The sequence below is a fragment of the Hesperophylax consimilis genome, chromosome 29 (assembly GCF_061612785.1).
Source record: "Hesperophylax consimilis isolate HC1 chromosome 29, BYU_Hcon_1.0, whole genome shotgun sequence".
NCBI classification, from domain to species: Eukaryota; Metazoa; Arthropoda; class Insecta; order Trichoptera; family Limnephilidae; genus Hesperophylax; species Hesperophylax consimilis.
The window spans coordinates 13,961,166-13,983,247 of record NC_142864.1 but is presented as its reverse complement, the minus strand read 5'-3'; the positions used below and the strand labels follow the sequence as shown (position 1 = coordinate 13,983,247).

The following is a 22,082-nucleotide window of genomic DNA, read 5'->3' as shown; positions in this document are numbered from 1 at the left end:
TGAGCACCGTCGAGGTAACAATCGCAAAGAATGCGCACATACAGTGTAGAGCAGGCATTATAATTAGAAATTAAATTTAGAAAGATTTTCTAAAGTTTTAAAGTAACAAGTTTTGTCCTTGCTCATGTGTTTCATCCAATAAAAACAAAAAAAATAACATAACATTATTTCAATTTTATAAAAATGCACAGTACCAAAGCGCACAATGGTACAATTTTTGCACATTTATGAACAAAAATAAAATATCTCTTTAAAAACGTTTAATATCGACAAAAATGTTTCATTTTAGCTTAATTAAAAATATACTTTAGAGCTTTCTTGAGCACACGAGCCTCTTTATGAAAAAAATGTATATTAAAAAAGGAAATATGTTGCTTACGTCTTTTTCTGGGTGTAAATGCCGGTGCCAACTGCCAGTGTTCTCACAATTCTTAGCCCTGCGCCAAATATTTTCCTATTTATTTCAGGTCGAGATGAGTGAGTTTTGTTCTAATCTTTGGTAATTTAATTACTATGTATTTGCTTGGCTCTATGTCGTAACAATTACGTAATATAACCAACGAAAAGAAAATCGATAAAAATATGTTGTATTAATTTATCTGCGGCAAAAATATAACTTACTTAGTAAAATACTTTACTGTTTTTTTTATAATTCAACACTTGAAAGTGATGGAAAACATTTGTTAAAATTTTGAAAAAATATTTTTGTGGACAAATAAAATCTTAAATTCTAAACAGAATAAAATACTTAAATGTTTCATGACGCTAAAGCTCGCCATTCAAAACATTTGAATACTTCGGATAATTAGATGTTTCTACCTTACTTGGAAGATCATAATTTCTTAAGACACATGCAAAGTCGTAAATTAGTAAGAATTTTATCTGTTGCTCTATTAAATCAAGAGAGGGGAAATCGATCCCAACTTCCCATGTTAGTCAAATGCATAGACCACTACGCATATGTGCTATAAGCAGGCTTGCTGCAAGGTAGAAAATAATTTATTTTTTCGTCATTTTTCGTATTATTGTCGCAGTAAAAAAAAAGCACCACGTTGGGTGCCATAATCCTGATGCATTTTTTTTTTAAATTTCTTACATGATTACCTGTCATATTATTGTCGCAATAAATACCTTTACCAATATATATCAAATTCAAAAATATGTAAATTTGCCCCACGTTGGGCGCCAAAATTCTCAATTTTTTTTTTTTTTTTTTAATTTATTTAATTATTTGTTACATGACCTGATGCCCATCTCTATGCAGGACCGCGAGTTCGTCGAGCTGGACAACCCGTACAACGGCGCCCCCAAGCGGCCGGGCAGCCCCTCTCCCCTGGCGAGCCCCGCGCACTCCACGCACAGCCGGGGCGGCCTGCTTCAGGCGTGCTGTGGCCGCTGTTGCCCGCAGCGGTACCAGGTAACGTCGCAGACTAGTCGAAAGACACTGTTCTTAATAGTGATGACGTTTGATTGATCCGATATTGGATTGATTGATCTGATTTTTTCTGGTATTGGTTTGTTTCATCTGATGTTGGATGAATTAATAGAAAATTGGGTACATTTTTCTGAAATTGGATTGATTGATCTAACATTAGATTGTTGATCGAACATCAGATGTTTGATCGAACATTGGATTTTGGTTGAATATAGAACTTTTGATCAAACATCGGATTTTGATCGAATATACAATTTGTTACCAAACATAGGATTTTTGATGAAACATCGGATTTTTGATCGAAAATCTAATTTTTGATCGAATACAAGATTTTCAATCACATTTCGGATTTTTGATCAAACTTCGGATATTTGTTCGTACATCGTAACATTGATTAAACATCGCATTTTTAATCAAACCTCGGATTTTTGATCAAACGTCGGATTTTTTAAATCTAACATTAGATTGATAGAACTGGTGTAGGTTTGATTGATCTGATACTGGATCGCCTCATGTGACATTTGATTGATTTATCTGATGTTGAATCGATCTATCTGACATTGCATTGATTGTACCGATATTAAATCGATTGATCTGATATTTGCTTGGTTATTGGATTGATTGATCTGAAAATGTATTAATTTACCTGACATTGGATTGATTCATACTGCACAAAAATGAATGCTTTTTTAGGGAAGATCAACAATGGTTCATTTTCACACACCAAAAGATTGACAGTTTAAAACAGTGTTTTTGTACAATAAATGAAAAGTTATAGAGATATTTTTGCTTCAGAAAATTGTGATAAATGTATTATTGATGTCCAAAAAAGTTTCAGTTCTATTGATATGTCCAAATTGAGTCATTTTACAAATCAAAAATTGGCTTTCAAATTGACTCCGTTCATTATTGGTCAATCTGGTTCCGTTATGACGGAAATTCTTTCAAAATCAAGAAAACAAACCTATTTTTGAGTCATCTAAATGAGTTCTTTAAATTGCCAAACTTTCTTGTGTCCATCACCATTTTTTCTATCTGTTTGTGTAAATAATATGATAAAATGTCACAACACGCCCATGTATCTGTTAGAAATCACTAGTCATTGAAATATTTAATCACAGAAACAAATAGGTTACATCAATCGACATCGGGATGACTATCGAAATTTCAACTTGATGTAGAATTCATTGGATAATAGAGAAATCATTTATATTTCAAAATACTATAACTTTCGAATTTAGAAATCGTATCGGTGATGAGAGAGATGATTTGAAACAAAACGAAGGTTTTAATTATACTTTTCAAAGTGTGATTTGGGAGTCAAATTATTAGAAGGGATTTAAAAAAACATTTATGTGGTGTATAACTAAACTTAAACCTTCTTGCGTCCGACTTAAAACATAATATCTCTGCCTCGAATGTCTCCAGTTTTGCCAATCATTGTTTTTGCTATTACTGACCTGAATCCGACAGTTCTCTTTAGGTCTTCACCCATCGCATCTATTTCCTTAAAGCTGTTTCTTTTTTCAAAGGTCGTTCGTTGATATTGAAATTCTAACGGTCATCTTATATAAAAGTACTACTTGCCAAACATATATATCGTTTCATTTTAATGATCTACCAATCAAACCAAGTTTGCTTTTGTTTATAACACTTTTATAACTAAACAACAGTCAAATTAAGTTACTCTCCACTTTCCGTGATTAATTTATATCCAGTAATCATTTTCGGATACCCTTTGAACAGACCTCGAATACAACTTAATTTCCCAGTCTGCTGATTTCCAACACACACTGTATAAATTCTGAAACAATCATGTTTGAATAATCTCTCTCAAAACAAGACCGAGTTCATTTACATAACCCGAAACTTTCTCGGAAATCCGAATCGTAGATAATGTATGCAACCCTCTTACCATACATGAACATCGCAAATCACAATGCATGAATAACAATAATTTCATTCTAGTCTTAAGTCAGTCAGCCTTGCAGAGTATGGAAATTTTTGGGTTGAAACAGTATAAATCACCTATGAAGTTGGTATCCAAACAATTGTTAATATTGTTTCACTTCATTGGAAGCATTCTTTTTTTAATAGTGTTGGCTATTATGAAACATTTTTGTTTGTTTGTTTAATTTACGTTAAAGTATAGCTTCGTGTTTTCTCAATATCTGGGATCATTTTGAAAAGTGTAGCTTTGATTGCCGATGATGAGATAAAGGTTTTATAAACACTGTTTTTCAGAGATTCAATCGTTTTTCCTACTTCTTACAAATCTTTTCTTGTGTCTTCTAACATAGCTTACACTGCTTCAATATTTTGGTATAAAAGGTTAATACCTTCATTTCCAATTTTTGTTTCGAATGTATTTTCTAATATCTTGATTAAATCAAATCACCACTGTATTTTTTCAACAATATTGTAATTTTGGTCACTTCATCTTCGATGGACAGTTTTTGGTATCTACATTAATATTTTACACTATAAAAAGATTGCCACAATAACTATTGTCACTTCTTACAAGTACTTGTCATAAAAATACAATATGTCACACATTCCATATTCCAAATAAAACGCTTGATTTCAAAGACATTTAACAACAAATGAACATGTTAAATTTAAACTTAAAGTTACTTGTAAGAAGTAAAAAAAGGAATAGAATAGGTTAAGCCCTACTATTTCATGTAGAGGATAGTAAATAAAAAGATTAAACTCCATCCCGAAATAGTAGAAGAAAATAATATGGCATAATTTGTAGCATTTTTTTTGCATCTGCGTTTTTTTAACAGCATATTTCTACTGATAATTTTTACAATAATCTTTCTGATTTGTACCACAAAATGAAAACCGATGTCCCTATATAAATAAAACTTTATTAGTTTAATGTCACCAACAAAAGTTTGAAGTTGCTAACTAAAGAATTTGTATTTTTAGTCAGAGATTTAATGACAAATCGACTGTGTGCAGTCAGGGGCGTGTCTATTGTAGATTTTGGGTTACCAGTGCAAAACTCTTTTAACCGCCAATACAGATTTTTTTGATCTGTCTGAAACTAACACTGGTATCTGATATATATTATATATCTGTATTCTTATCTCAATGACTGTACGCCATAGAATTGTTGTAAACAGAAGTGGTGCCCTCTACTATTTTCGAAAAGAACCGTTGAAGTTTTCAAGCAGCAAAAAACCCGCCAGCGAGTTTTTATCTGCTATTATAAATTATTCTGTACAGGCGGTAACTAACGAACAGACTAAAAAAATTCTTAAGTAGTACAATAGGGATACATCAAATCTACAGTAGCGACGCCCCTGTAAGTATTTGTTTTTAATTTATTTCATTGGACACAAATAGAAAAAGTCATCGGTTAAAAAGAATGAAAAAATTAAATAATATATTCGAAACATCGGTGATCACAATATTCAAGAACTTAACAAATTCTGATAGAAATTAATTTCTTCCATCCACAGTGAACACAAAATCAAGTTACTTAGGAACTAAATAAAAGTAAGCAAAAATAGTCGTAGATAGAATGGAAATGATTGATATTGTTACGAAATTATTTATTTTTGCAAAATATTTTTTTGAAATTTGGTGTTCACAATAAAATTAGTTCGTCATGATTTCCGAACGCGAAAATTGCAATAATACATGGACAAAAATTTTAATCGTTAAAAAAATTCCCTTTTCTCAGATTACATATGGCTGTGTTTTGAAATCTTTTCATATTTTCTAACTATAAACAATATATATTTGTGTTGTACATTAATGAAATCCTTTTCAGATTAATTTTGGATATATTTCTAAGCACTTATTAATATGAGATCCACAACATATTTCTCACAAATTGGCAAAAACATGTATTTTTTCCATTGGCTATGTAATGCGTAAAATGTTTTATATATTTCAGTACCTTTATATAAATATTAATTCGATATCAGAAATTACTCTTTGAATTAATTTTCCATGGAAATAGAATTGAGTTCCTTTTTTCTATAGAACGACCATGATTTGTATATCGAACACATTTTCCATTAAAGAGTTATTTGAAACAATTAAAGTATGTTCTTTATTTGAATTACGAATATGGACGGATCTTTTCATTCTATATCGGCCATTTTCTTTTTAATTAATTTTCCCTGGAAATAGTTTTGGGTTCCTTTTTATCTAAGGAAACACGATAATTTGAATGTCGAATGTGGATTATTCGAAGCCTTCCAGCTCTGAATAGATACTGGGAAGACCATAAAGCATCTTACGCACTTTTTCTATGGTGAAATGATCAAATATTCGCGCTCGCAAACATACAAAAAATACAAAAAAAGACGAAGCACCTTAGTTTGACTATTTTATTTCCTTTTTGCCTGAGAAAAAATTCATAGATTTTCGTTCTTTTTAGAACACAAAATCTATGGAAATCTATTATTCTAGTCTTTACTATAGACAGCACGACTAAATTAGTTACTAGAAAGTAGTTAAACGTTCTTTAAAATAACGTAATTTTTCGTGAATGTTAAAAAATTACATAATATGTATATTATGTAGTTTAACATTTTTCTACCCATTTTTGCATGCATCATCAAACTTTTCAAACGAGAAAAACTAATAGATGCAAATATTAATTTACAACAAATATCACCAATTTTATTTTATTTTTCAACATGATTATCTTCTAATGGATTTCATTGCAAATTTGTTACCAAATATTCTCTTCTCTGTCGCTATACACCGAATTCATAATTAAGATGTATTAAAAAAAAAAACATGAATTCGATCCCATATTAGTTTGTATAGTAACATTTGTGACATTATTGGATACTTGCGAGAAGAGAAAGCAATGAACAACATTTATAATGAAATCCATTCGAAGAACAGCCTAATGTCAAATTTTCACGGAAACCGCGGCATTTTGGCGCGAAAGTTCAAACCATAGATGATGTAAGCATTTTATTTTTCTTTGATGTATTGGTAAATTTATGTCGTCAATCATCCGCTATTTGACAACCAGTTGTCACTTTGGGTAAATGAATTCAAAATCATCCCAAGCAAGGCTTCTAATGAAACCACACAGGTTTATTATGTGTAGTTGGTATCTTATCAGTCGTTATGTTATCGAACAATATTGTTGTGGTAACATACTTATGTGTGGTCGTTATGTTATCAAACAATACTGTTTTGGTAACACACTTATGTTGATAACATAATCGAACAATACTGTTTTGGTAACACATGTATGTGTGGTCGTTATGTTATCAAACAATACTGTTTTGGTAACACACTTATGTGTGGTCGATATGTTATCGAACAATACCGTTTTGGTAACATACTTATGTGTGGTCGGTACGTTATCGAACAATACTGTTTAAGTAACACACTTACGTGTGATTGGTATCTTATAAAAACACTTGTTTAATGTGCTGTTGGTATCTACTGGTCAGTTTATTACGCGTGGTTGGTATATTATTGAACAAAACGGGTTTATCACATGTGGTTTACTTCCTGTCAAACACCGTTTTATTATTATTTTTTCAAGTTGGTTAAAAATTATATATGCGGTTTATCACCTTCCTTAGTAAGCCCATAGGGCTGTATCTGGAGGAAAATAGTTACCTTAATGCTCTTAATTTCAATGTTTCAAATATTACAAAAAACATTAAAACCAAATAACTCACAACTTTAATCCAGCAGCGTTTTTGTAAGCACCTTTTTTTTTCTAACAAATTGATTTTTTTACGTTAGCTTCATACAGGAGGCACCGAGAAAAAAATTTCCTCCCGATCCATTTCATCTTTTGAGATGCGTGGAGGGTATTTTTAAGGAAAAAAGGGAGATAAAGTTCTGAGAAGGAAAAATGCAAGAGGGATGGGTTGGAATCTGGGAGTCAGTTTGTCCAGGAGTGACGTTGGTATCCATCCCTCACACTGCAGTGCAAGGTGATGGATCGAGAAGGTCCGGCTGGAGAGGTTAAAGGGTATCCCTCAACCGGTGGAGAAGCAGTAAACTAAAACTTATTTAACTTAAAATTTTAAACTTAAAATAAAAAATAGTGGACAGGATAGTTAGAACCTATCTGGAATTCTCGCAAAGATTTTGCTCTGCAGGTAAAGTGATAATGAATTACAGTCATCTTTGCATTAAACAGCTGGATTCATCCGAATTATATTTTTTGACAAGAGAGGGCACCACTAGTCCTGATTGTCATCTTCTGAGTTTAAATATTTTTGTCACAAGTATGTGGCAGTACTTTTAGAATTACAATGTGTTAATTCAATATTATACTAAATTCTACTCTCTTGAGAGCTGGTCGTGACAGATAATTTCATGGTGCGAATGCAAGTGTTATTGTGCTGATTGCCGTCTGCTGCCGAATTTGGAGATTAAAGACTCGTTGCAATCTCAATGCAAGTGATATATTCGGTGAGTTCTCTGTTTTTTTTGTACTTGGTGGCCGGATGATAATTTGTCACGTTTCCTGCAGAGTGAATTTTGTAATCAACCTATTTTTTTTCAAGGGAATTAATTATTCCCTGATGGTCTGTGTGGCTTACAAGCCAGATCATCACCAACCGGTCTCTCCCGATCTAGCCTGCCACGAAGCTGGAGGGTAAACTCATCAGCCGCCAAGACCTGGACAAACCTCACCCCATAAACCCGGACAGACCCATGGTACGTCACCACTTGAGGTGACCTATGGCAGAACTGGTGTTTGTTATTCAATAAATGAAAAAAATCCTAAACAAATATAACAACCACAGACACTTGAAACCAGAACTATTATCAGTATAAAACCACACGCACAATGCCTAGAAGCTATCGAAAACATCGCTAACCCATACTATAATAATTCTCATCTACGCACAGTGATGCCCCACTTTTTTCAACTTACACACCAAACGCTTAACTCTCATTGGCTCCACCGCTTTTATAGTCCGTGCAATTTGGTCGTAGCTCGGCAACAGTCGGAACGCTTCTTTACCACATCACCCTTTGTTTCGTCATAAATGAAACTGTGTGATGTACCTCCCTACACCCAACACTATCAAAACTTACATAATTGGTAAAAAGACACCATCAATCTTTAGACGAATTGTCATTTCCAGAGAATTAGGCACGTCCACCGTTGAAAAATCACTACTACACAACTACCGCAGTATCCTACTAAAGCGCCAACACAAGAAATGAAAAATTTGCGTAAATATTTAAATTTGTCATTCAATCAACTTTTAAAAGTCCTTTGTTTAGAAATAATAATGCAAAAGCGGATAAAGGGTTGAAATAACAATAGTAATTAGCACTGAACAGATAACTCATAGAAGTTTTAACTACACTGACTTAAAAGAAAACTAATTTCGCCAATTTAAGGCTACACAAGACTCTAATAACGAGAGATCGCTCAAGGCTCAAATTTTACTTAATTCCGACATATTCGACCGATCCCTACAGGCGTAAGTTATTTATATTTAACAAAAAAGAGATTAATAAAAAACAGTACCTTACCCTTAAAATATTTTATTTAAAACGGTTTTAAAAAGACGTTGTCAACCAGTAAGCACCAGATTTTATTTTTCTAGTCGATGAATTACTAATTTCCGAGGGATTCTTTTAGAAGCATCTGATATTTTAGTAATACGTTCATCAAAAGTAATAAAAAGAAACCCCACGGAAAGATCAATTTTCTAGGCTTGCTAGAGCAAATTCGCCATTACGTTCATGACGCCGGGCCGCGCGCCGAATATTGTTTTTACACGACTTCTTCACTTACGTCGTTAAGATTTCGACTGTATTTTAGAGTATTGTCTCGTATTAAGATCTTTCATCGCCTATGCCCCTAATAGGTCAAGAATTTCATTATATAATAAATTACAAGACAATTCACGGAATATGTGTTAAAATTTATAAACGAAATGGTATTGAAATTATTGTTGCAGTAAAATATATTTTTACTTCGCATACCAGGAACATAAAATGAAATCAATTGCAAGTGAAGGGTCGTCAACAAGAGAATTAATGATTTTAAAAATAAAAATAACATCAGATACCAATCTTCTGTCACAGTTCTGGACAGTTTAAAAAGTTTCATGAATTTAAGATTTTTTATTGGACAGTTATAGTTTATAATATGTATTTTCAGTAGGAATATTAAGTTTCTGATATTTGTGTCTTAAAAATGTATGCTGTATTTTTTTCCATAGAATCTGAGTCAACAGTCAATATTGAGGTGACCAGATAGAATTAGATAATATTTATGCTCGATACGATACGATACGATTGTACCACCCCAGCCAGGAGCACTCCTGTCTCTGTGAGTCCGGTAAACCAGGGGGCACTGTTTTGTTAGGACTTGATCACTTGCTCTGAGGACGGGAAGGAGGTTACGGTTGGAGTTTATTCAATCGGTATACATGGCAACCTAATGACCAATATTGGAATTTAGAAAGGGTAGGAATAAAGGAATTTATTGAACTGTGTTTTTTCTTATTTTTTAATGTCTTCCTTCTTCTTGTCTCTTCTTGGCTCTTCTTGTGTCTTTTTGGCTCTTCTTGTTTCTTCTGGGTTTTTATTGGCTCTTGTTGGCTTTTTTGGCTCTTCTCGACCCATCTAGCTTCTAATTTTTATTACGTTTTGGCTCTTCTTGGCTTTCTTGGTCTCTGCTTGCATCTTCTGGGCTCTCCTAGCTCTACTTTCATCTTCTTACTTCTAATAGCCTATTCTTGGTTTTTCTGGCTTCAACTTGTTTTTTCTTGCTTCTTCCTGGCTCTTCTAGTCATTGCTAACATCGTCTATGTTCGTCTTGGCTCTTTCAGTTGCTGCAGGCATCTTCATGCTTCATATTGACTTTTCTTACCTCGTCGTGAATTTTCTTCTCTCTTCTTGCTTCTTATTTCCTCTTCTTGCTTTTTCTTTATTTTTCTTACTTCTTTTTGCCTATTCTTGCTTTGTCTTGGCTCTTCTTGACTTTTTTTGTCTCTTCTTAGTTCTTCTTGCCTCTTCTTTCTTCTTCTTGAATATTCAGATCTAATATTTATGCTGAAGGAAAAAAATCATTTTTTTATCAATTTCTTGATAGTAAGGCAATTTTGAGCTTATTTTGGACGCATATACACGCCCACAGTACGCTTCTTACAGTGTATCTCTTCTGTGGTAAGTAATTAGCTTTGGGGTTATGTTTTCTTTTTGTTTGGCACTATGGCAAGGCTTTTAATCTACAAAGTTGGTGTTTGCGTGTTGATCTTATGCAAGCGAATAAAGTATGATAAAATCCTTGGCTCTTTTCCAATCTGACTTTTCCGGTATCGCAGGCACAAATTGATAACGCGATAAATTTTCTTTTTTGTTATGTAACGGATTTACCATTTGCATAATTCTAAAGTTGGCTAGTTACATCGCAAATCGCTTTATTTAATTGTGAACGTTGATTTGACGAGTAGTTATTAATGGATAGATTATATGTCGCGCAATTCGAGTTGACCCAAGCATCACAAACTTCAAATTGTGTGTATTGTTGCATACTTCCGACAGTGTCACTAAGAAACACCTCTTTGTTTTTAGCTTATACTGACTGATTACTTTTATAGAGTGAAGAGGACAACAAGTATATATGCCTTCTAAAATACATTGTTTCTGGAAATTTGCGGTACAAGCGAGTGTCGGGAGAATCCACATAACATTTGAAGCCTATTTTGCTTTCCTTTTCAAATACATCGATTGCAAAGTTGGAATTTTTCAGGACATATTTCCAAATTTTAGGACATATTTTCAATTTTTAGGACATGTTTCCAATTTTTTAGGACATATTTCCAATTTTGTATGATGAATATCTAATTTTTTAGGACTTTGTTCCAAATCCAAAAGTTGTTTTAACCGTTTAGTTCTATAATAAAAATCTTCTTCAGTTCTCCATAATTTATTACCGTATTATTATATTTATGTATTATTCACCAGTTTCTCGATTGTACCACTAGTTTTCAGACACCGTGTATAATAATTGAAAAAATTTCTAATAATAATAATAATATTTGGCTAATTTATATAGCGCCGTTTTCGTGAGAAATCACCTCAAGGGCGCTGTACAAATATATTTCTTAAATATTTAATACTAGAACTACTGACTTATCTCTAAGACTTATATCTAGTGACTTACGACTAAGGCCTATAACTACTATCTTAACGACATATACACGAGTATTTACATATTTGGCAACTTACAACTAAAATTAAAATTAACAATTTAATCTTACTAACGCCAGAAGAAGAAGGAAGTTCTATTATATTAGGGTGGATTTATTGTTAGCTGGATATATTTTATGTTAAATGAATTAAATTAATGAATAAAATCAATCAATCGCCAATAATGTGTCATTGTTTAATATATATTTGTTTTACTCTTCAATTTCACTGTAAGTTTTTTGTCTGAAGTAGATTAACAATTTAGAATGTTATTTGCTGTATTAAAGCAACGCATCTGTGTAAGTAGGTACTGTGTTTGGCTCATCTCTGACTGCAATGCCGAAACCTTCGACGATATTACAGTTACGTAACGTAATATTAAAGAAGAAAGGAGTAAGAAAGTAATTCAAAGGAAATTTATGAACGCAATAAATAGTAGTTAGTAAAATGGATAACGAATCAGAATGAAATTGTAAGACTTTTGACACAATTTATAGTTTTCATAAAAATTAAATTTTGCATAAAAAATTCTTATGAAAGGCGTAAAATTAATAATTCATTCGAAAGAAACGATTAACGTCGTACTTTCTGTGGAATTATTAAAAATCTGGTTCCACGCTTCCTTTTCCTTAATTAAGAGCAGAGTAATATAACGCCATCTCTGGGGAAGTTTGAGAAATGAGTTCATTTTATGCATTTTTTACTTCTGCTTATTTCTTGAACCCTGTTGACCTCATGACCTGATTTGAGAAACATTGTCTTCTTAATATATAAAAATCACGTGTCACTGTGTTACATACATACTAATAATTTTTTTAAATATCTATGATTGGTTCCAGCTTGAAAAATAGGATAGTTTTGGTCCAGATATGTGGCGCTGTTGTCGAGATCTAAAAAGTAATTTTTTTTTCAACGAATTTTGTTGAATTTTTGTTTTCGTCACATATAATCACAAATTCTCTAGATCCCCTTGAATATTTTTTCATGCTGTTTTAAGGAATTTCTAATAGGAAAAAAGGATCATAATTCATTTTTAAGATGTGTAAGCTTCACCTATTTATATTGACAAAATACGTATTAAAATAATAATACATTGTTCACTAAATCGCAGCACAATAAATAAAAAATCATTAGTTTTATTAGAAACAACATTATTGTTTAGACTTAAAAATCAATCTATATTTACCTCATTTAATTTTTATCTATTATTCATATTTTTAATCTATCATAATGTATATCTAGAGTGTTTTCTATGGATCGTATTTGTACGGCAATCACGATGCGAAAAACATATACTTCAAGGCAATTTTAAGAGTACAGAACGGTACTGGTCGCATTTTTAATTATTTTTTATCGTACTCACAGACATAGGAATTAATAGACGAGAAGATAATGGCGAGGGGTAAAATCAACTGTTGAAGAACGAAGGGAGTGAAGCTGACTGTGATTCGTCAATAAATCAATCTGACAGTAAATAGGCATCTCGCATTATAATATCACCATTTACTTCTTAAAAGTAAAATTTGCTTTTGAATGAATAGACATTTTTACATGGGAGCGCAAATTACTCTCCACGTTATGAACAAATTTGCGAAGTCCAAATTCGGCAAAAAAATTCGGTTCTATTTTCAGAGTCGAATATTTCGTTTAAGTATTTAGTTAAGACACTTTTATAAATGTTCATAATTTACTTCCCAGCAACCAACCAGCTTTGTGTTTCGCGTCCAGACGTCTCTCGATGTGATAGTAACAACTGATTCATATTATACGATGTGAATATGCTTAAAATAAAGTAAAATAATGCTTATATATGAAATGTAATACGACAATTGGGTTTATTCTCTTTTTCACATCTATTTTTACAAGTTTTCACAGTACAATTCAACATTTTGCCATGTTATTTCGTAAAATGAACCGATGATGCCTCGACCATAGTTCGCACAAGAATGATGACGTCACGTTTTCAAATTTCACTTGAGGCCATACGCGAGCACAGCCGGCTCCAATGGAACCGGTATGGGGAGTGGGGATAATACGCTTTTAATCACTTAGGGCAGGTCTACTAATATTCATATGTCTATGATCGTACTGAACAATAATCTGATGAAATGATCGATATCAAATGAAACGTCAAACCTATTTCTACGATGGATGTGACTTGCGCATGTATTCTTTGTATGTCAAATGCATAAAATATCCGTCAACAGCGACAAAAAATAAAAAGCGGTCTACGTAGAAGGCGGTCTGTAGCAGGACAACGTCTGACCTGGCGCACTAGTCTTTCTATAAGATTCAAACCACTAGCTCCATTTAAAAAAATAATAGGTTGATGCATACGTTATTTCTATTTACACAAGAGTTTTTGACTCCAAGGTTTTGAACAGGTCAATGAAACTGAATATCTCTTAAAAAGAGAATTAAAGTGCAATTAATGACAGATTGTTAATTTGTTTCTCTAGACCACTGACCAAAGAAAATACCTGTTATAATAAATGCTGAAATTGTTCAACGCCTTATAATCAAATTGATATTAGAAAAAACTATGTGATAATCTTGTAAAACTATTTTTTGAAGTAATTACATTTAATGATCTTTCTAGTCGAGAAAAACCATTCGTATGAGAATGAAAAATAATGGTGAATGTTGCGCACGACAGAAAAAATTACCATTACATAAATGTAACATCTTATTTACACAACATCAGTATACCATATGTGGGAGAAAAACTTCAACAACTTACCGGAAACATCAGAATAATTCATTGCGCTCACTCCTCTTCTAAACAGAAGTTTTCGCTTCTGCAGAAGAGGAAAAAATACCCCGCATTTTTCAAATCCCGCGGGATTGGGGGATAGAACGAAAAAATCCTACGGGATTCGCGAAATATTAAATTAACAATATGCCAACATTTTTGTTATTTTGTATGATTTATCTTTGATATTATAAAAATACATTCAAAATGTGACGACACAAGTAATTTAAGAGGACTTATCGTATCAATCATCTTTGGTACTAATAATATAATAAAAAAGATATGGAAAAGGTAACATAATAAGTATTTAAAGAAGAAATTGATATATCACGTACCGCGTGATTCACACTTCGCAAGCACGTGCAAATCAAAACGGTATGTTTTAGGAGTATATATATATATATTTTTTTTTAATACATGAGATGGTTGACGTAAGGTTCCCGTGACCACTTAGGCCATATGCCCATTGTGCTATTTCCCATTTTACCTCATACCTTTAACAGTAATCCGGTCCCTTTAATAAAGTTCACCAGGGTTGTCATTGGATGTGTGGCTATGTCTTCTGTTTCTACAATATGTCTTCCCAGATATCTTAGCCTTGTTCCCAACAGAACGGGACTTAAGCACCAAAGTTAAATTGGAGTCTCTTTATCCTATTCACATTTTGGAGTAAATTTAATATTTTTCAATCCCGTAAATCCCACACATGAAAATCCCTCAATCCCGCGGAATCAAATATTGATGAAATCTTTTTTTAATGTAAACCCTAATTACATAAAGAAAATATATAATATGTAAGTCTGCAAGGTATATCAAATATATAATGTTCCATTTTTTTAATACACCGTAGAAATAAAAAACACTCTCCCAAGTAAAGTAATTTATGTTGGTTACAAAAATGTACACACATCTTCCACAATGTCTTATTTTACTGTTCGTAAATTTAGAGCCTTCCCTGGAGAGTAATGGCCAAATGCTGCTTGTATTACCGACGCATTTTATTACCGCCATTTTAGGCAGTCTATAATACCTACACATTTTATCACTTTCATTCTACACAATCTGCATTACCGACCGACATGTTTTATTTCTTTTTTTGGGGAGGGGATTGTTACATAGTTCCGATTCTTATGTTTTATTAAAGATATGCAGTGAGGCAGTTGTATTTTTTGCGGAATTTATTGGTTCTGCAGAAGATAAGTGATTTTTGGATAGAAATAAACGACAATATTATTTTTATTAAAATTTCTTTGAAAATATGTTCGTTTGCTACGTTCTGAATTACATTCCCTAAATGAAGATCTTTAGTGCCAAATTTTGTCGGCTAAGTCATCATAAGGTTGTTAATTGTTAATGTTAGCTAGTTAGCTAAACCCTCAGGCCTCTGGCATACTCTATCATAAAGTCAGAGTATTTCCGCATTGCAATAAAATCCAAATAATTTGAATATTTCTGAAAATAAATAGAATATTAGAAATTAACATTTTTTTAAGTACAAACACCCTGTAAAACAACACACCGTTTTCTATCAAGAAATAATTTTTTTAAATCGAAAAAGTGTACTTTCACCTTTTTAACTCCCGAAATTTATTTTTATTACAACCTTTTCCGGACATTGCAAACCTGTCCGGACTTTACGTTATCCGGATTTTTCCTCATTTTCATTTTTTTAAATCTCTCCGGATTTGACGACCTGTCTAGATTTTGAACCTCTATCCGGACTTTCTAACTTTTCAGCTCGTCATTACTTCAATCCTTGTCTTTAGTCGTAATATTTCGTTATTGTTCTCATTATGTTGACTCAATTTATTTTCTAAGCAATCCCTCAATAAAATCTATCAGAATCTATTTGTCCTGCACCTTCGTAGAAATCGGTTACAAAACATTTAAAAATAAGTTAGAATTCATCACGCACCCAAAAAAGTATTTTTTCACAAACACTGATTCAAAATCCTAACTAAAAAAAATATTTTTCTTCCAGATATCTTTGTTGAAAAGCCACGAAATGTAAAATCCATTTAACATATTTCAAATGCTTTTAGAAAAAAAAATTCACGCGTCATATTTGCACAAAAAAATCAACATTTTTTCAAAACTGAAAAAAAAAATTCAAGAATCTATACAAAATTCTGGGTTATCAAGATCTCGGACAGAGGGCAGCCATTTTCAGTGGCGTACCCGCTTTATGCCAAGGCCCGCCCCACCGAGCTGCACCTTGAGGCCGCGCCACTGCCCCACACCGTCCACACGGAAGTCTAAGCCACGAAGACTCGAAGATTTTTTTTACCGCAAGTAAAAAAAAATTGACAATAATTTTTGTAGTAACTTTTGGGACACCCTTTACATCGCAAAGAACACCCTTAGAATTAACAATGATTACAATTTTAAGAGATACAACATTGCAATTTTGTAGATTTTACAAGATCGTCATAGATAATTTTGATTTAGTGTAGACTGTTCCCAAACTATTGTTGTTTTGAAAAAAAATCAAGCTTATCCACTGAGAAGAGACAGAAGGGCATAAGGAGACGAGTTACATTTACTTATTTTACAAAATTAGCCACCGCGTCCGGATTTTTAAAACTTGTCCGGACTGTAAAATCCTGTCCGGATTTTGAACGGGGTTTTTTATCACTTTTGAATAAAAAAATGTTAAAATAACCTTAAGGAAGACCAAATAGACCAAAATACGTTAAAGTGAAAAAATGCTCTTCTGTCTTTTAAAGTAGATAGGTATAGACAAAAAGCATTCTCAATTAGTCTTCATTAATTATCAAATAAATAAAATACAATTTTAAATATGCTTAGTCCACTAAATATTGGAATAAAAATAAATAGCTTATTTCCGATATATAATATGCTTATAAATCACATCGCTTAGTTTTAAATGTAAAAGTACATTCTAGCTTGAAAATACTATTTTTATTGCCATTTTACGTTCACTTTAAAAGTAAATCACAAATTTTTCTCTGCGCTTACCACATATACCGTGAAACATTAAGAAAACTTCAATTTCATTTAATTTGATGGGAAATTGTTTTAAATTTATTTTCTCTATAAAATCACTTGATGATTTACAAATTACCAATAAATTCATTCATATTTTTTTTGCCAAGCCACACTGAGAAAATTAACTGCTAATTTATTGAAAATCTATTCGTATTTCTGTTGATAATTAAACTGAAAGCCTGTTACGAATGAATTGAGAGATTTCCTGAAAAACTTTCAGTGAAACACGAATATATTATCAGAATGTCAGGACACTTGGACATAAAAATTATAATATTTTCGTATGTCTTCGTTATATTTATTAAGAATATGTTCCGATATATTCTGAATTTACTGATATTTGTTTGAGAATTGACGTGCAGTCATGTTTCAAAAGGATTTTAATAAATTAGCAGTAATCATTTTTCTCCGTGCATCACCTACAACCACCTTTCACTTACAAAAAGAACACTTACACTTGTGACGGTCTCGAGAAACCATTGTAAGTATATTGTAAAGATAGACTTTTTTGGCCTTTTCCCTAAAGTCCCTAAAATTCCCCCTAAAGTTTCACGGTATTAGCGTAAAACACAGTGATATACAGAGGTATTTTTGACATCAAAATGTAAGGAAATGAACCTTCTCAAAATATCAGTCTATAACAACAAGACAAATGGTGTAAGGACGAAATTACTAAAGCGTGAATTTCACACACAAACATATAATATTACACACAGGACGGTATTACAGATGACAAAAAAAATCTGTATTCTAATACATTTAAATTTTATGCGTGACAAATAAATTTCACTTAAGTTATTCCAGTAGGTGTAATTTAAGTAGATGTAATTCTCTTCATTTGTAGTTTCGTAAGTGTGTTATAATTATTTAGGTAAGTGAAATTCACACCGGTGTTATATCGTCGTGAAATCCAAAAAACATTTAAAAATAAATTATCTTTCTAATTGGCAATGTTGTACCTCAAAATTAACTCTTTTTAAGGCAAAATAAGGTTTTTCAAATAATTTCTTAATCAACCTAAAAACCACTGTTCAAACTATGATATATCACCAAATATTTACCGACGGTATCTAGCTTGACACGGCTAAGTACCTACTAATCAAGCTTTTCATTTTCCAGTTAGTACTTAGCTTATTACCAATGTCAATAGGCTATTGACATGAGCGTTCACAGCATATTTACATGAAGCACACATTTTAAATATCTTTGTGTACAGATTATTACTGTTTATACCCGCTTGAAAATTATGTGAGAATTTACGTTCAATATTTAAAAAAATATGAAAACCTGTTTACACAGTGAAGAGATATGCTTTCCAGGGTTACATGATAACTCAACACAGTGACTATTCAACACACCTTTAAAAAGTGATATAAAGTCATTTAAAACTATGAAAAAAAATTTAAACCTAACCTAACCTACTTAACCCAGTTATTAAAGTTTTTGTTTCATCACTTTCCATGACTTTATATAACTTTTTAAAGGTGTGATGAATTATCATTTTGATGATTTATCCGGCCACCGCTTTCCAGATGTCTTTATTAGTCGATCTTCAAAAAGAGTGTCTTCAGAAGAAGAAAAATCACGAAATATTAATTAATACTTCCTACAATTGTAGAATTGATCGGAAAGGCAAAAGGGCGTAAGCGACAAAATTGTTAAAATTAATGATATATATAGTTTTGATCAGACAAAAAATCGAATGAAAACTGTATGATTAACTAATTTTTGACTAAATTGTCGCTTACGCCCTTTTGCTTTTCCTGCGTCGACATGTGTTAACTAAAACTGTTAAGCTATGTACACACGCTCGTTCATGCTCGATGGTTTCACGCTCATTCTAACATGTCTCATTGTGTGTACCTTCTCGCTCGGTGTTTTTTTTTGTTCGACAGAAATTTACGATTGACTGAGCCTCTTAATGGTATATCCATGGCTTGTTATTTAGAGTTGCTCGAGCGCGTGAACGCAACGTCGAGCATGGTTTCAAGTCAACATGTTCGATCGAGCCAAACCGTCGAGCATGAATATGCGTGTGAACTTATCAAGATTAACTCTAAGGAATTTAAGCACAGACACACTCTCACCCGAAATTTGGATGTTTCATAATTTTTCTTCTAATATAGCTGATGGTATCTAAATTGCGGTTGCTTTTTAACATCGATGTAAATAAAATATTTTACGACTTTTATAGCGGAACGGTAAGTTGTTTGGCTGTTTCAAAGAATACAGATTCAAAATAAAAACATAAATAAAAGTGAAAAAAAAAATCTCAAGGCAGAAAGGCAGATATTCTTTTATTAGTACCAGTGTCGCATTTTATACAGGAATGGTAACATATTAAAAAAAGTACGACAGATTTCTAATTTTTTTCCATGATTTTTTAAATATTTTTATAGGTATGTTCATTTATTCAGTTTGCCACGAATATCAGCAGAAGATATAATAATATCTACAGGATTTTTTAAACAATGTATTTTCATATTTGAAATATGAATGACTTCTAGTGAACAGTTTACACACTACATGACAGAGCCTAGATTTGATGATATTGTGCACAAAAAACGCCAATATTTTAAACATTAGTGACTAATAGTGAACAGTTTATACACTGTACGACAGAGTTTATATTGTGATAATGATATTGTGCGCACACAAACGCCGATATTTGAAATATGAATGACTTCTAGTGAACAGTTTACACACTACACGACAGAGCCTAGATTTGATGATATTATGCACACAAAAACGCCGATATTTGAAACATTAGTTACTTGTAGTTCACTGTTTATACTCTACATGACTGAGTATTGATTTGATGATATTGTGCGCACGTAAACGCCGGTAATCGAAACATTAGTTAGTAACTTCTAGTTAACTGTTTACACACTTCATGAGAAAACGCCGATGTTTGAAACATTAGTGACTTCTAGTTAATTGTTTACACACTTCATGAGAAAACGCTGATGTTTGAAACATTAGTGACTTCTAGTTAATTGTTTACACACTTCATGAGAAAACGCTGATGTTTGAAACATTGGTGACTTCTAGTTAATTTTTTACACACTTCATGAGAGAACGCCGATGTTTGAAACATTCGTGACTTCTAGTTAACAGTTTACATACTTCATGAGAAAACGCCGATGTTTGAAACATTAGTGACTTCTAGTTAATTGTTTACACACTTCATGAGAAAACGCCGATGTTTGAAACATAAGTGACTTCTAGTTAATTGTTTACACACTTCATGAGAAAACGCCGATGTTTGAAACATAAGTGACTTCTAGTTAATTGTTTACACACTTCATGAGAAAACGCCGATGTTTGAAACATTAGTGACTTCTAGTTAATTGTTTACACACTTCATGAGAAAACGCCGATGTTTGAAACATTAGTGACTTCTAGTTAATTGTTTACACACTTCATGAGAAAACGCCGATGTTTGAAACATAAGTGACTTCTAGTTAATTGTTTACACACTTCATGAGAAAACGCCGATGTTTGAAACATTAGTGACTTCTAGTTAACAGTTTACACACTTCACAAGAAAACGCCGATGTTCGAAACATCATTAACTTCTAGTGAACAGTTTACACACTGCATGAGAGAGCATAGATTTGATAGAAGTAATGCGTATATAAATTAAATAGATAATCATTGAGTAAATAATAATATTAAGAAAATCAGGTTTACAATAAGTCAATAATAATAAATAAATAAAGCATATAATGCTAAGTAAATATTGAAAATGGGGTTTCCACAAATAAGCGACAACATGGTTTATGCATAATGTATGAATATTGATGAAGCCATAAGTGTGATGGCCACGTAGTCAATCCGCAGTGGCGGCTCGTGACTTGGGTGTTCTAATATGACAAAAAATAGCATTATTGATATTGTTGTAAATGAAAACGTGTTATTTTTTTTTATAAAATTCGGTTATTTGTATGAAGATTTTTAGGAAATCCGTGCGGCGCACGGTCAAACTGAATATAATCATACAAAAAATAAAAATTTTGAAAAAAAGTCAAAAAATTTTTGTACTAAACAACATCTATAATGAAGAATTTTTCAAACTTAGCACTCTATCACACCCAAAAGTCACGAGTCAGTCATTCTTAAGTATAGCTTTGTAATTGGTACCTCTCGATCATTCGTTGAAATTCTTCTTTCCCTCCCCCATTTCAATCCGCATCCCAAAAGAGATTAAAGTATCGCATAAATAAATAAAACGAAATAAAAAAAATTACGATTGTATTTCTAAAAATTCGCCAAAAACTAAAAAATTCTATATTCTCCGCAAAATTAATTCGAAGCCTTAAAATCGGCTCATTTCGTGTGTAAACTAAATTAAAAATCACGCCGCAAGAACTCAGCCTTATAAAATATAAAATCTTATCAAAAATCCATTTTTATTACTTTCAAACTTACACCATTTTCCACGTCAGCTGGCAGCCCTGGGATTTCAAAGGGTGAAACTGGAATATAAGGTACATTACTTTCTCGGCTCAGGGCTGCCGAAACATAAGTCAAACTTTGCAAATTCGTCATCCTGTCAACTTCCATGTAGACCAGATTCGAAATTTATCTCTTTCAAAGGGAGAGGGATCGTAAACCTTGAAGAAATAACTAAGATTTTTGTTTTAAAAAAAAACTTAACAAAAATATTTGAGGTTAAAAGCGACGTTCATTACAATCTAAGTATTCGTAGATTTCGTC

General features: G+C 32.3%; 1 protein-coding gene across 2 annotated transcripts in view; it reads left to right on the top strand.

The window, feature by feature from the left end:
- Positions 1–22,082, top strand: part of Shal (Potassium voltage-gated channel protein Shal) — a 291,546-nt gene that overhangs the window by 234,834 nt on the left and 34,630 nt on the right. For both annotated transcript variants that reach the window (XM_089649351.1, XM_089649350.1), the window contains exon 5: positions 1,265–1,417. In XM_089649351.1, the coding sequence (XP_089505477.1) occupies positions 1,265–1,417 (153 nt within the window). The remainder of the gene's footprint in view (positions 1–1,264; positions 1,418–22,082) is intronic.